This window comes from Myotis myotis, unplaced genomic scaffold (assembly GCF_014108235.1).
Source record: "Myotis myotis isolate mMyoMyo1 unplaced genomic scaffold, mMyoMyo1.p scaffold_m19_p_8, whole genome shotgun sequence".
NCBI lineage: Eukaryota > Metazoa > Chordata > Mammalia > Chiroptera > Vespertilionidae > Myotis > Myotis myotis.
Genome location: NW_023416390.1, coordinates 85,740,618 through 85,756,991, shown reverse-complemented (window position 1 = coordinate 85,756,991; position 16,374 = coordinate 85,740,618). Strand labels below are relative to the sequence as shown.

General features: G+C 52.7%; 1 protein-coding gene across 1 annotated transcript; it reads left to right on the top strand.

Moving 5' to 3' along the window:
* Nucleotides 1-5,081: 5,081 nt before the first annotated feature.
* On the top strand, nucleotides 5,082-10,770 carry TMEM185B (transmembrane protein 185B). Its single transcript, XM_036319589.1, has one exon. It carries the CDS (start codon nucleotides 5,585-5,587, stop codon nucleotides 6,635-6,637), a length of 1,053 nt encoding a protein of 350 aa, XP_036175482.1. The 5' UTR covers nucleotides 5,082-5,584; the 3' UTR covers nucleotides 6,638-10,770.
* Nucleotides 10,771-16,374: the final 5,604 nt, after the last annotated feature.

The following is a 16,374-nucleotide window of genomic DNA, read 5'->3' as shown; positions in this document are numbered from 1 at the left end:
CACATAATGCGCTGGGAGGTAGGAATAGCTATACTTTTTATATACCTACAAGTATCCTGGGATTAATATATCTATAGGTTTTGTGCCGGTATATCACTTCTATTCTTTTGGACCTTAGCATTAGTGGTTATGTTACAGTATAACTCTGGAGGCAGCCAGCTGACAATGCGATTCCTATCGCTTCGCTGCTGTTCTATATACTAATATATGTTGGGGAGCTCCCCCCTATCAGGCACAGAGCAGGGCTGCTCAGGGGGTTGGAGCCCCGCCCCCTGTCACACACAGAGCCGCAGGGTGATCAGGGGGTTTGGGCGCTGCCCCCTGTCACGCTGATCCCGGTGCCGGGAGGCATATTACCCTTTTACTATATAGGGTAGAGGCCTGGTGCATGGGTGGGGCCGGCTGGTTTGCCCTGAAGTGTGTCCTGGATCAGGGTGGGGGTCCCCACTGGGGTGCCTGGCCAGTCTGGGTGAGGGGCTGAGGGCTGTTTTCAGGCTGGGAGTGACTGAAGTTCCCAACCGCTCCTTTTTTTCTTTTTTTTTTTTTATTCTGGGCCAGCTTTACCTTGAGGCTTGGCTCCAGCTCTTAGGCCTCTGCAGCTGAAAGTAGGTTTCTGGCCTTTGCTTACAATGTTGCGAATCTGCTGGCTGAAGTCCGGTGGTATTTGTTACAATTTTTCTTAAACTGCCCGCTCAGAGGCCTGCAGCCGCAGGCGGGGAACGTTGGTTTCCTCCAACGACCCTCCGTCACTGAGGCAAGCAAGCATCTTGTTAGTTTCAAGCTGCCTGGCTGCCGGCCGCCATCTTGGCTGACAGTTAATTTGCATATCTCGCTGATTAGCCAATGAAAAGGGTAGCGGTCGTACGCCAATTACCATGTTTCTCTTTTATTAGTGTAGATAGATTTTATATATATATAGATGCTTAGAGACAAAAGAGAAACTGAGACCATCATAGGGGGATCACAGCCTTCCAGCAAGATGCAAGCTGACAAAAGGGCCAGTGAGCCATGGCGTCCTTGTGGAGAAGCTCATGGAAACAAACCGGCAACTAGGTCTGAAAGGGAAGATGTCCTTGGGCTTTCTGTAGAGGTCACCCGCCTGCCCAAGCTCCCATTTGGAGGACATTCAGCAAAGCAATCTGTCTCCTGGAGACAGGAGACCATGACTGAATCCTGACTCCTGTCCAGGGCCCAGCTGCTCAGGGGAACTGGCCTGGTATGACTGCCAGCTCGCCCAGGTGTCACCAAGGGCAACTTGGGAACCCAGTGGTAACCTAGTCTGCGTATGGAGGGCCCTCGGAAAAGGGCTCCTTCTGGAATGCCAGGCCCTTCCAGAGCAGGCGGTCTCCTAGGTCAGAGGAGGAAGAGCCATGCTGGCCCCACAGGCTACTGAGCAGAATGCTAAGGAGGCCCCAGCATTCCCACCATCCCCTGGTTACTCGGTCAAACACTAACAGAGGTCCTGCTCTGAAGGGACTTTGCAGATGGGATTACGATTACTAATCGGCTGACCTTAAAATAGACTATCCTGGATTATCTGGCTGGGCCCAATGTAATCCCATGAGCCCTTAAAAACAGGAAAGGCAGAAGAGAGCAGCAGAAGGTTCAAAAGCAGGAGGGCTTGACCCACTGCTGGGGCTCTAAGTGGCCAGGAACTGTGGGTGGCTGAGACCGACCCTCAGCTGACAGCAAGGGAATGGGAAGCTCGGACCTACCGCTCCGAGGAACTGAGTTCTGCCAAGAAACTAAATGAACCCGGGAGCAGACTCACCACCAGCGCCTCCAGAGCAGCCTGCCGACATCCCCATTCCTGTGAGGCTCAAGCAGAGAACCAGCTGGGCCGCCGTGCTCTGACTATCTCACTTACACAAACTGCAAGATAGTAAGTGGGCATTGCTTGGTGGCAATTTGTTACAGTGGTAATTGGAAACTAATAACTAATTCATGAGGTCTCTGCAGACAGATCACCCCGGCCAAGGAGTGCACGACACGGGCCTGCCCGGGACGCTGGCAGTGCACTCGTTGGCCAGAGGACTCGGACTGGCTGCTGGTTCCACACTGCTCGCAGGGAGGGAGGGAGGGAACCCCCGGATCTGGGATCTGGGGCAGGAGCATCGCAGTCATGAGTTAGGGTCAAATTCATTCACACGTGCCCTCCAGCAACATTTCTCCAGCACTTGCTATAGGAAGCACTGGTTGGGTGTCTAGAACTTAGATCTCATGGGGAGAAAGATAGAAAAAACAGACTCAAACCAGTGAGATGAGTCCCGTGACAGAAAAAAGTCCTGATCTTGTGGGAGGTCAGAGAAGGGTCACCAGTCCACCAAATGGGTTTCCCAGGGCCTGTGGCCGTCTTGGGTCTTGGTGGTCCAGGAAGGGGAGAGGCTAGGTGGAGGTGGGCCACTCTGAGCAGAGAGCAGCAGAGCATGAACGTGGAGACCGTGCCTGGAACATTCAGAAGGAGGTTAGCAGACTCACAGGAAAGGGACTTAGCCCGCAGGTGGGCAAGGGCCAGCTCAGCAGGGCCTCCCAGGAGCTGGGACTGAGGATGTTAAGCAGTGGGAACACATGTTAGGAGCCCATGTACACAGGGCAGACCTGTGCTGGTGGACTGGAGCACCCACACCCCACAGCCACCCGCACTGGCTTGTATACCAGCCTCACGGCAGCTGTGTCGTCAGCACCTGGCACATAGCAGACAGTCCATATGAACTTTAAAAGTAAGTATAGCCCAGCCAGTGTGGCTCAGTGGTTGAGCATCAACCTATGGGCCAGGAGGTCACAGGTTTGATTCCCAGTCAGGGCACATGCCCGGGTTGCAGGCTCGATCCCCAGTGTGGGGTGTGCAGGAGGCATCCAATCAATGATTCTCTCTCATCGTTGATGTTTCTCTCTCTCTTGCACTCTCCCTCTCCCTTCTTCTCTGAAATCAACAAAAAGCATATTTAAAATAAAAGTAAATATAAAAACAAAGGCAGGTTCCTGAGACTGATCACACCAGGCAACACAGCAAAGAAGTGTTCAGTGTACAGACCTGGGTCCAAGCCTGTGGGCACAGGAGAGCCACTGGAGGGGCGAGCAGACAGCCCTCTGCCTCCGCAGGCTGACCTCCCTCGGGAGTGGGGCAGCAGGGGCACCCACAGGGACCGGCCACCTCACAACCCCCTGCCTGGACGAGGAGAACCATGCACTTGTCTTAAATGAGCTCAAGATGAGAACACACTCCAAACTCCCATCTTCGCCATGAAGCTGGCAGCAGAGGCCTGAGGTCATCTGGCTACAGAGAGGAGACTGGGGAGATTTCCGACCATCCCTACAGGTCCAGAGGGCCTGGCTCCGGCAACCTTCCCCCTCAGGCTTCTCTCCCCAGCGAGGTCATATGAATAGTTCCCTTTTCTGTAAACACAAACTGCTTTCTAGGCATTGATTTATCTAATCCTCAAACCAATCCGACGTGCTTTTATTAGCCCTTTTTATAGTTGGACTGTACAGGAGTTTTACATTTCACTTTTTTCTTTTAGCTGACAAATCCCTATTATGCAAGGAAATAGTAAAAGAAAAATCCATATGCAAAGCAGAGTAGAGCAACTCTAGATGGAAAGGGCTGAGGTGGAGACTAGAGCCCCACTTGGCTAACATTCTCCCCACAACGACTCCCAAGAGGTTCTTCTGAAACAGGGCCCTGAAGACACATCTGTGATAGCTGACCCGCCCCGCCCAGCACTGGCAGGGCTCTCTCCGCCAGATTCCCCACCACCACCACCACCCCCACCCCAGCTAAGGTGGAAGCAGGAGACGTTGTGGGAGATCTGAGGGCTGGGCCTGTCCACCCCACACCAGGCTTCCGAACATCCCGCAGATGCCAGCCAAGGGAAGCCAGCTCCTAGGTCTGGACCCAGGCCCACCCTTCTCTCGGGAAGCCCCCCCTGTTCCCCATGGAGACCCTGCCACCAGATGCCTCTGCTTCCTCTGATGGCCGCCCCCTCAGAGCCCACTGCTGAGAGCTGGCATTCCATACCCTGCCGCGGATGGGCTGCATGGGTGGGTGGCGGCTGACAGGCAGGAAGGACGAGCAACCAGGGCTCCCGTGAGCAGGGGAAGAGTGGGGAAGAGGAGGAGTCCTCCAGGGTCCGTGTGCTGGCCAGAGGGGGCGTCTCCACATCACAGACCTTAGAGGCCACTCGGGCCGCCCAGTAAACTGAGGCCCAGGTTTCTCAGCTGGTTGAGTGGCAAGACCTGAACTAGAACCCAATTTTTTTTTTAAATATATTTTATTGATTTTTCACAGAGAGGAAGGGAGAGAGATAGAGAGTTAAAAACATCGATCAGCTGCCTCCTGCACATCTCCCACTGGGGATGTGCCCGCAACCCAGGTACATGCCCTCGGCCGGAATCGAACCAGGGACCCTTCAGTCCGCAGGCCGACGCTCTATCCACTGAGCCAAACCGGTTTCGGCTAGAACCCAAATTTCTTGACCTCTGTTCCAGAGATTTCCCCCAACCTTGTTCTGTGAGAATGAGACTGGGGCAAGACCCAAAAAGTCAAAATGAGGATTAGGGGCATAAAGGCAAGAGCCCTGAACGAGTCCTGCCTGCTGGTGACCTAAGGCAGCAAGCACCTGCTCTCCTGGGGGCGATGCAGGGCCTGCACCCTCCCCAGCACCCGCCTTCCGCGTCTGGGTGCCAAGGGGCAGGGAGCAGCACCGCTGCGGCCCGGGCGCCCGGCCTCAGCCCGAGAACCGCCTGCTGCCGCAGCAAACGGAGTGCAGCCCTGGAAGCCACAGCTGCAGGCACAGCCCCACCTCACCCGGTGCAAGGCTCCGCGCACGGGCCTCCCCACCGCGCGCACACGCCTCACACAGGGCGCCGCCTTGTGCATTCACGGTTACCGCACCCGCTCCGCCTGCACGCGCGCCCACGCAGCTCCCTCCGCGCTCCCGGCTCCGGAGCCTCCCCGCCGCCAAGAATAAAGCGCCCTAGGCGGCCGCGCACGCTCCGACTTCCGGTCCGCTCTGGCCCCGCCTGGCCCCGCCCCTGCCCCGCCTGGCCCCGCCCCTCCCCGCCTCTGGCCCCGCCCCCGGCACTGCCGGGAGGATGTGAGCTCACTCCGCCTCCCCGCTCCCGGCACCACCAGGAAGCGTCCCCCCGAGGTCGCGGCCCGCTCGCTGCCAACGGGCCGGCTGCGGGGTCAGCGGCGCGCCGAGCCCGAGTCGGAGCCGGAGCCGCCCCCACTCCTGCCGGCGCCACACGCAGGAACCGCCCTCGGAGAAGGTATGGAGTGAAGGCGGGCGGCGCGGCCCCAGCAGCGCCCGGCTCGGGACCCCGGCAGCCCAGGGCCGGGTCGCGGGGGCGAGGGCGCGCCTGCCACGCCCACCGCGCTGCCGCCGGCCACGTGACCGCGCGCACGTGCTCCAGCTCCTCGGCGCCGCGGGTCGCCGCCTCGGCCCGGCCGCCCCCGCCGCTGCCCCCGGAGGCGACGCAGGCCGGGCGGGCGGGGAGGACCGTCGGCCCCGGGAGCGTTGGAGACTCGGCGCCTGCCGAGCGGGGCTGAGCGGCTGGCCCGGGTGCGAGCAGGGTCCTCGCCATGAACCCCCGGGGCCTGTTCCAGGACTTCAACCCGAGTAAGTTCCTGATCTACGCCTGCCTGCTGCTCTTCTCGGTGCTGCTGCCCCTCCGCCTGGATGGCGTCATCCAGTGGAGCTACTGGGCCGTCTTCGCCCCCATCTGGCTGTGGAAGCTCCTGGTGATGGCGGGCGCCTCCGTGGGTGCAGGCGTTTGGGCCCGAAACCCTCGCTACCGCACCGAGGGCGAGACCTGCGTGGAGTTCAAGGCCATGCTGATCGCCGTGGGCATCCACCTGCTGCTGCTCATGTTCGAAGTCCTGGTCTGCGACCGGGTGGAGAGGGGGACCCACTTCTGGCTGCTGGTCTTCATGCCGCTCTTCTTCGTCTCCCCCGTGTCCGTGGCGGCCTGCGTGTGGGGCTTCCGCCACGATCGGTCCCTGGAGCTGGAGATCCTGTGCTCCGTCAACATCCTGCAGTTCATCTTCATCGCCCTGCGGCTGGACAGGATCATCCACTGGCCGTGGCTGGTGGTGTTCGTGCCCCTCTGGATCCTCATGTCCTTCCTCTGCCTGGTCGTCCTCTATTACATCGTCTGGTCCCTCCTGTTCCTGCGGTCCCTGGACGTGGTGGCCGAGCAGCGGAGGACGCACGTGACCATGGCCATCAGCTGGATCACCATCGTCGTGCCCCTGCTCACCTTTGAGGTCCTGCTGGTTCACAGACTGGATGGCCACAATACGTTCTCCTACATCTCCATATTCGTCCCCCTCTGGCTGTCCTTAATCACTCTGATGGCCACCACCTTCAGGCGAAAAGGGGGCAACCACTGGTGGTTTGGTATTCGCAGAGATTTCTGTCAGTTTCTGCTTGAAATTTTCCCGTTTTTGAGAGAATACGGGAACATTTCCTATGATCTGCATCACGAAGACAGTGAAGATGCTGAAGAAACATCGGTTCCAGATGCGCCTAAAATTGCTCCAATATTTGGGAAGAAAGCCAGGGTAGTTATAACCCAGAGCCCTGGAAAGTATGTTCCCCCACCTCCCAAGTTAAATATTGATATGCCAGATTAAACTCATCTGTGGGAGCGTCCCTAAATAAGTAGAAACCATACATAACACACCCAGAGTCTACTTACTTTTGCCTCTTTTTCATCCATCCCGATCCTAGAACTGAAAACAGCACCAAACACCGTCATCTCCTGCCTTGGAGATTGAGCCTATCGGTGGCTCGTCAGTGTGTGCCCTGGGTAGGGGGTTATGTGAATAGATGGCGATGTGCTTGGTGCGTGACGTGTGCGAAAACTTGCTTCCCAGATTGGTGCTTAAAGAGCTAACTGGGGGCAGTAGTTAAATTGTTTTAGTAGGTCCTCAAATGGGATAATTACACAGCTAAGGCTTTTTTAAAGTGGTACTACACCTATCAAAAGTATTGTTATTAGGAGTATTTTTGTACACTGCTAGCCTAAAATTGTATTTCAGATTGTGCCTGTTGTGACATAATTGAAAGCAAATGTAAAGACTCCTCTCTCCCATTACCTGTTTATAAACTTGGTAGTTGTTATTTTTAGTGTTCCTACTGTTAAAATCGTTTTTCTTTGGGCTTTACTGATACTAGTCTTTGATAACCTACTAGGTGAGATATTTTAATGCAGTGAGTCCATTCATATATGATATTTATATGACTATTTTAGCACTGTAATATGTTGAATTCTAGTTCTGTGCAGTACAACAAGTATTATGTTAAAGTATTTTTTAAGTTTATTTTTGAAGATACATGTCTATTCTGATAATCTTAAAGCTTGCTTAAACCATTAATATGTACCCAGTGTAGGAGCTATCAAAGTACTAGGCATGAATATAGGGGTTTAAAATCCCAAGGATCTTAATGCTCAAGTGTTAGGTGACCCAATCTGCAGTTTTCAGTTATCTCTCAGAAGAAGGAGCCACCATCCTTTGGTACCAGATCATAAAGTGACACTTAATTAGCACCTTGAATTTTCCCACACAGGTAGTAACATCTGTTCAGAAACACCTGAGGTAAGCAAGTGGTTGGTCCATTTCTAAGAATTTTACAGTATTAATTGACCATAATATAAAGTATTGCTTGTCATTGGAAGCTTGAGACAGTGGCTTTAACCAGAAATGGCCAACAGGATCACAGTATTATTTTAAGGTCCAAGTTTTTTGATCTGTCAGCAACAGGGAAATAATTTTTCAGGTTTGAAGACAATACTATTTCTGTTAAGTGCTGGTGATGTGCCAGAGAATCAGAAGGCAAAAGCCAGATCCTGGGAGAGTAATGTTCTTCTAACTGAGAACAAGTAAATACTTTCAGAAGGAGGTTAAAATAAAAATGAGTATTGATAATATTACTGGGGAGAAGACTGGAGGAAATTCACTTCTATTAGCAACTTAGTAAAAATCTAAATTGGGCTTCCTGTGAATTATGTAAATAAGTTACCTGGTGAGGGACATGCTGGCTACAGGAGCCAACCCTGGGACCCCAGGGACCGGAGAGCCTGAGGTGCCGCAGCTCAGCTCACTCAGCTGGGACTGAGCCAAGGCCACATGCGTGGCACGCTGTCCGTCCACAACAGCTGTCACTGGGGAGCAGGCCTGAGCAGCAGTGGATCTAACATTTCGTAAACGAGGATTCATTCATCCATTTTTTCAAATATTCATTGAGGACCTGCCTACCTACTCTGGTGTTAGGAAGTGCAGATACCGTGGAGAGCAATTCAAATCTGGCTGCCACCTGCACAAAGAATACAATTAAAAGTGACAAGAAGGTAGGGCCCATCAGGCAGCGGGCAGCCGGCCTGTGGGAGGTCATAGGCCAAGAGCAGGGTATGCAAATCACCCAGAAGGATGCTGCTGCCCTGGGGGTGATCTCACTTCACCTGGAACTTCAGTCCTATCTTTGTTGTCAGGACCCCAGTGTCCCGATTGCCCCTCCATCCCCAAGTACTACCTCCAACATGGTCCTCGGTAAGGAGGAGCAGGTTTCTGGAGGGATCGGAGGGCAGACTTGGGGCAGCAGTGGATTCCCAGTCCCTGGCCACAGTGTCAGGCCAGGGGCTGGTTGGGACCTAGAACAATCTCTCCCGACCTGACCTGCCTTACCTGCTCTACCCCAAGGTGGCTTCGTGTTGGAGAGCCTGTGCCTGAGGGTAATTACAAGCTTTCTCACCCAGCAGGGTCATCCCCCCGTCAGACCTTTCCTGCTTCAGGACCATTAAGTCACCTGGGAGTGATGGAGTATAGAAAGTTGTTCAGTCTGCAAATTAACAGTCTCAGCTGTGCCTGGGGATTTACCTAATTGCACCTCTGACTGTTCACAGTATTTAGTATGTGTCAAATTCGGTAACTGGTTTCTCCTGTACTCGTTATATTTGTATTATTATGACTATGTATTAGTCATATTTTGTGGGAAAATATCCTCAAAAATCTCAGTGGCCCACAGTGGCAACTCTCACTCTCAGGTCTGCAGGTTGGCTGCAGCGGTTACACTACAGGCTGTGGGTCTGACCTAGGTCTCCACAAGGCATCCCTTTTTCTAGTCTGGGTCCCAGGCAAAGGAGTAGCATTCTTTGGGGCATGCTCTTTCTCATAGCAGAAGCACAAGAGGCCAAGCCAAAGGCTGCAAGCAAAAATGCAGCCCCTGCTCACAGGTGATGTGTGTCTAGTGTGCATGCTCTGTTGGCCAAAGCACAAGGCCAAGGCCAACCAACCTCAGTGGAGTGGGCCAACACACACCCAAGGGACAGTACCATAGTCTGCACAGATGTTCCAAGATAGTTTTAAAGATGGAAAAGAAAATTTGTGGTCGGTTATGAATGATTTTTCCCGTCTGTTTTAGAAGCATTCTATAATTTTGGAAGTTAATTGTTTCGTATTGTACTAACCATTAGAAGAGTAGCTGTGGGGCACAGGGGATAGATTTGAAACGAGATAAGGAAGACCCTGCATTCAGACCCCTTTGTGGACTGGAAGGGTACAGGAGGCAGCACACCAGTTTCATGACGGTACTGTACCCAGGGCTTGCAGGATGGAGGGCTTGCAGGATGCCTTAGAAAGGGCAAGCCTGGGCACAGGGACACCAGCTGGGCAGAGATGCCCCAGGAAACTGGGAAGAAGCAGTCTGGACAGGCCGGGCAGCACCCTAAATGAGGAAGGAGGCAGGCCTCAGCCGGCCCTCCCCAGGGGTCTGGATGGCACACAGCATGCCCAGCTGAAGTAAACTGTCGGGAGGATCCATGGCTCAGACTGACAGGAAGTCTGGGGTCTTGCTCAGCACAGAGATGAGAGACATGCCGCAGGAAACCAGGCGAGGCTGTCCCTCAGGGACATTGGTGAGGATGCCACATGGCACCACCACCTAAATAGTAAGTGCCCCCGGTGTCACCCCCACTGCCAGTTATTCCTCAGTTGTCTCGCCAAGTTAAGGATCCAGGAAGGGGGACATGATGGGGAAGCCTCGGGAATGCGTGCATTCTGCAGCTTCCGGAGCGTGGGGAGAGGTGATCTGGCATCTTTGGCTCCAGGAGGAGGCAGGACTCTGCCGGAACGTGCTCAACAGAGGATTTGCCCAAAAAGGAGGGGTGTCCAGATGCTGGGTCACCACAGACAATGATGGAGTGCGCTACGCTGAGTCCCTTGGCTGTCTGATGTACATTCTTCCCGTGTCACACGTCAGAAATCTTGGCCCACCTCGTGTGCTACCACTGGCCCCGCGACACAGCAGGCCTGTCCCTTCCTGACGGGAGAAGGGAGACGACCCAAGCTGCTTCATCACCTACTTCATCCAGCTCTTAAGCCGGGACATCCAGAGTGTCGTCCTCCTCTGGTTTTGTCATGGTGCTCTCTCTGTGTTCCAGACTGTGTGCATTAGAGCCAACTACCACAGCATCCCCCCAGTGCGGCCCGAGGCCCCCGGAGTCCACAAAGTCCTCCCAGCCACACTCTGGCAGGAGCTGACTTGCTTTGTATTCTCCAACCAAGACAGCACACTGCAGCAGGAAAGACAGGCGACCAGAGAGTGCAGCCCGTCCGTCAGCCGGACATGAAAGCTTCGCAGCGATGCAGACCGATGCCACTCTTCCACTCACGGCTTTTGTTTTTGAACATTTGGTTATTTTAAATTTTATATAAAGTGAATGTGTAATGGATTGTTTTTAAATGAGGTAATACGTTTTTAAAAGTTATTGGCTTTAATTTCTACTGTGGTAAATGTTGATATAACTCACATAAACAGAAGCTCATTGAGGCCCTCAACAATTTTTAAGAGTTAAAGAACTCCTGTGACCAAAACTTTGGGCACTGCTGCCCTGTGTTACAGAGGGGGGAGGGGGGGAAGAGGGGAAAGAAAATTAAAATGGAATGAAATATGTTAAAATCCACATGACAGCAGGGAAGAAAAAGTAATAGACCACAGTCCTTGATCACAGGATGGCTTCTCTCTGAGAGAAGCCACGCCCATTGGGTGGGTGGGTCATTTAACCCAGTGGGGTAACTCGCACCTTGTTCCTGGTCCGGGAGCCCTTTGCTGCCTGCGGGTGTCTGTCTCTCTGATTTCACCTGGAACGAAGAGTTCTCCTGGATTCTGGCCATAGCCTCCTTCCACTTTGTAGCAGCAGCACTGTTTTCCCTAAGTCCTTCCGAAGGGGGTGGTGCTGGCCGGCGGTTAGCCCTGGCTGCCAAGAGGAAGTAGGGATGGACAGTGCTCCCCTAAGCTCACTGGCCACCCTCACTTCGTCCTCAGGATGTCCTGTTTGTTAAATGCGTCAGAGGGCCAGAGAGGGGAAGTGGTTTTAAAGCCTCCATGACAGCAGCTCAGAGCTCCATGGCTGCCCTCCCAGGCCCTCTGCCACCACACTTCCCCTGCGCCTGTCACCATCCTCTCACCCTGTGCCGAGGCCTCAGCCACAGCCAGACCCCCAGGGCCTCATGCTTCCTCCTGGGGCATCAGCCACGCTCCTGTGCACAATCTGGGCTCACATGGTCTATCACTTCTCTTGTCCCACCCCACACCCCTGCTTGTCCTGTAAGGGGCCTGCCCTCCTGGACAAGGACCACCCCCCCCACCCTCCTCCTCACTGTGACCCTCCTCAGGCCTCACCTCCACCTGCGCAACTCCCTAGACTAGAGAGCATTCTGGCTGAAGTCCCTCCCCTCTCGGCCACCCTGGCATTTGACCTGGCCTTTCCAGGCTTTACCCAAGGGCAGCGAGTGGTGTGGGAAGTTCACAGACTTGTGCACCAGTCTGAGCGTGACCTTCGAAGGAAGCCAGTTTCCTGCCTACCCCCACCACACATACACACACTGGGTAACCGGCCACCAACGAGAACAAGGTCTGGGCCCCCTCCTGTTTGTGGCAGTGGCCCCAGGCCAGTGCTGATACCCAGCAGGGCTGCCCTGACCTGTCCCCCCAACCTTGACTTCCCACCATCCAGCAAGTTTAATGCCAGGACTCCCTGGTGGGGGTGGGGGCAGTCCTGTTTTACTAGTAGTTGTGTGAACATCAACTAAGGCCCTTTCTCCACTCAAGGCCTGGCTTGTCCTCTTCCGTTCAGCTCTGCTCAGTCTCCACTTCGTCCTTCGTCCCTGACCGGCTCTTGTCCCCTTGGACAAGGCACCTGAGCCTGGTCTCCTGTTTACCCTGAGGATCAGGCCGGACTCTGCCCCACCCAGGGGTGCACGCTGTGATTCACAGAGGCTCTAAACACGTCAAGCACCCGCCCAAGAGCTGGCACATCAAGGCTGTGGACACCTCTCGACCCAAGCCCCAGCTCGGGGTCCTACAGGGTTGGAATGTCCCGTCTGAGATCACCTCTGATGGCCACCATCATCCCAAGAGGCTTCAGGCAGAATCCAGGAGTGGGAGGCAGCGCCTCGCCTAGGATGTCCCTGAGTCCCCAGCGACCAGGGACCCTGCTTGAGGAGCCTGAGCCGTGAGAAGGGGCATTTCAGACAGGGTGTGCAGCTTACCCTCCCTAATGGCACCCCCCAGCCCCGGGGGTCCTTGGGAAGGAAAGGCCCAGGATAGAAGGTGCAAGCCCCACGCCACAAGGGGAAATAATAGGCAGCCATGTGCCAAAAACACACTGTCAGCTCAGACTGCCAAAAAATGCCACAAACTGGGTGACTTAAACCAAGCAAACCTAGTCTCACAGTTGGGGCTGGAAGGCATGGCCAGGTGCCAGCATGGCCAGATGCTGTCTGTGCTCTCTCCCTGGCCTGCAGAAGCCACCTCTCACTGCACCCTCACAGGCAAAGAGAGAGAGGGAGCAAGCTCTTGGGTGTCTCTTCTTATAAGGGCACTAACCCCATCCTGGGGGCCCCACCTTCAGGACCTCATCTAACAGTGATTACCGCTGGCTAAGAGACCACACCATCTTGAAGGCTTTACAAGGGCCTTCTTGGGAGGAGGCTGTGGGGAGTGGCAGCAGTGAGGGGCCCCGCCTCACCACCTGGGCTCACCGTGACCTGGGCCCAAACCCATGTGTACCCCACCCGGACCCCGGGTGCCCACAGAGATCACAACCCAGACCCCGTACAACAGACATTGGCAGGAACTCCATGTGCCTGGTACACGCACCCAGCCTGACCCCACGCACCGGACGGGGACCCAGCCTGGACGCTGTGCCACGGCTGTGCAACCACCACTAACCCTGCAGAACTCTCGCCACCGCTACTGCGCTGCCACCGCGGCCCTAGAGCCCAGCTGCTCGGCTCCACCGCCAGGGCTCAGGGCAGGAGCTGCGCTAAAGGCTGGGAGGTGGAGGCAGCCTTTTGAACTGAGGACGTGACAGACAGAAGAGGCTGCCGATCTGTAGGCGAGATGGGAGGCCTGGGACAGAGGAGGCGCGGGGCACGGGCTGTGGAGACCGCGGAGTGGGTGCAGCAGTGGGAGCCCGGACTGAAGTCTGGGTAGAGCAGCGCTAGCACCCGCCATCATGCAGCCCGAGACGCTCCTCTGCGGGAAGGGCCACACAGTGGAGCTCAGGGCCCGCCGACACTGGAGGGGTCTGAGGACACACCCAGCATTGAATCTGCAGGCCCTCTGTTTCTCGGGGGAACTCATGCTGGTGAGCAGGAAAGGGACTGGACAGTAGATCCAGGAAGGACGATCAGCCCTGCCCACCTGGCAGACAGGGGAGGTCCCCTCCTTCCCACCTGCAAAACAGCTGCTTCTGACCCGACTGCAGCGACCTGAGGCAAAGGGGAACAGTCCAGGGCAGGAAATCTGTGCCCCTGCAGGTGACAGAGAGGAGCTGCCAGCAAACCAGGCAGAGCTGAGGCATTCAAAGGAGAGGAAGTCCCTGCTACAAGCTACTTGCACCATCCCCAACACAAGTCTGTTCAAACCATCCTGACCAAGGCCAGGACACGCCAGCAGAGCCCAGCTCCGTGGGGGGAGGGAGAACAGCTCAGAACAGGGACAATCAAGGCATGAGACTCGAGGCAGACCCAGCCTCTGGGCTAAGGAGTCCCTGGACTACTAGGGGCTTCAACTTATTGGACCTTAGTCAGGTTGCCCAGGGCCAGAAAAGGACAGTGACTCACATTCACCTGCGCCAGAGAAGCTCCCAGGAGGCCAAGGATAGACACACCAAGGGACCAGATTCAACAACATCAGAGCAAAATCCAGCAAACCTCACAAATAGTGGACCCAAAGGTGTCCGAGTGTGTGAATATGTGTGGTTTTGTCTTTTGGGGTGTGTGTGCGTGTGTGTGTGTGTGTGTGTGTGGCTTTTTGTTGTTGTTGTTATTTGTTTGTTTTCCCCTTTTTTTCTTTTTCTCTTTTTCCTTTGATTCTGTTCTCCTTTTCTCTCTTCTTATTGTTATTATTAATTTTTATTATTTTATTTTTCTCTTTTTTCCTCATTTTTCCATTTTACTTTTCTATCTATATCTTAATATATCCATTACTACTATGTATTAAATTAATTATTATTCATTTATTTTCTGTTTCCCTTTCTTTTTTTCTTTCTATACTAGTTCTTTTAGTTTCCTCCTTGCTTCCATATAGCCATTTTTTCATCTTTCTCCACTTGTCTTTATATCCTCCCTAAGTCTTTGGTCACGCATCTTTAGTATTCTTTTTATTTTTTCTTTGCTTTATTTTCTCTTCTATTTCCTTTGTAGTCTTTCCTGTTGTTGTTGTTGCATTGTGTGGCTTGATTTTGATGGTGTTTTTGGTTTGGTCCTGTGGTGTCTTGTTCTGTTCTGTCAGCACCTATATAATAGCTGGCACGACGATGTTGGGGTTGAGCCTCACTGTCAGCAAGTCAGAGGGGAGATCACTCCCACAAATGGGACATCGACAATCAAGTCCCAGTTACAACAGGAGAGCCCAGATAATGCACACAAGGGGCATTCCTAGAGCATCCAGCTCAGGTGAACAAAGAGACTGCACCACTGGACCCCTCAAGACACTTTCTACATAAGAGCAGTCACAAAGACTGGGAGACATAACAGTTCTACCTAATACACAGAAGCAAGTACAAACAGACAAAGAAATGGAGAGACAAAGAACAACCCCCAAATGAAAGAATCATACTAAAGGGAATGATTCACCAAGAAAATATAACCCTTGTAAACAGATATGCACCCAAGATAGGAGCAGCCAAATACTTTAAAATAACTCTTGATGGACTTTAAGGGAGAGATTGACAGCAATATAGTCATAGTAGGGGACTTTAAAACCCTCTAACATTCCTGGGTAGACCTTCCAGACCAAAGGAAAAAAAAATAAAGAAGGAAACAGAGGCTTTACATGACACACTAGATCAGATGGATCTAACTAATGGTTACAGTACATTTCATCCCAAAGCAACAGAGTATACATTCTTCTCAAGTGCACATGGAACATTCTCAAAGATAGACCACATGTTAGAACAAAACAAGTCTATACCAATTCAAGAAGATTGATAGCATACCAAGCATCTTCTCAGATCACAATGGCTTGAAGTTAGAAATCAACAACAATAAAAAAAAAAACCTCATAAAACCACTCAAATACATGAAGGATAAATAGCATGTTATTAAACAATGAATGGGTTACCAATGTGATCAAGCAAGAAGTTAAAAACTTCCTGGAAACAAATGAAAATGAACAAACAATCACCCAAAACCTATGGGACACAGCGTAAGCAGTCTTGAGAGGGAAATTCATAGCACTACATGCCTACCTCAAGAAACAAGTAAAAGGACTAATAAGCCACCTAACCTTACAACTAAATGAATTAGAAAAAAACAACAACAACAAACAAACAAACAAAAAACAAACAAGAAAAGCCCAGAGGAAGTAGAAGGAAGGAAATAATAAAGATCAGAGTGGAAATAAATGACATAGAGACTAAAAAACACCATACAAAAGATCAATAAGCCCTAGCCACTTTGGCTCAATGGATAGAGCATTGACCTGCAGACTGATGGTCCCAGGTTCTGGTCAAGGGCACATGACCAGGTTGCAGATTTGATCCCCAGGAAACTGCATGCAAGAAGCAGCCAATAAAGGATTCTCTCTCATCATTGACATTTCTATCTTTCTCTCCCTTCCTCTCTGAAATCAATTAAAAAATAAAATTATATATATATTTAAATCAATGAATCCAAGAACTGGTTCTTTGAAAAGATGAACAAGATTGATGAACCCCTAGCCAGACTCATTAAGAAAAAAAGAGAGAGAACCCAAATAAATAAAATCAGAAATGAAAGAGGCGATATAACAATGGACACCACAGAAATACAAAGGATTGTAAGCAAATACTATGAACAACTATATGCCAACAAACTGGACAACC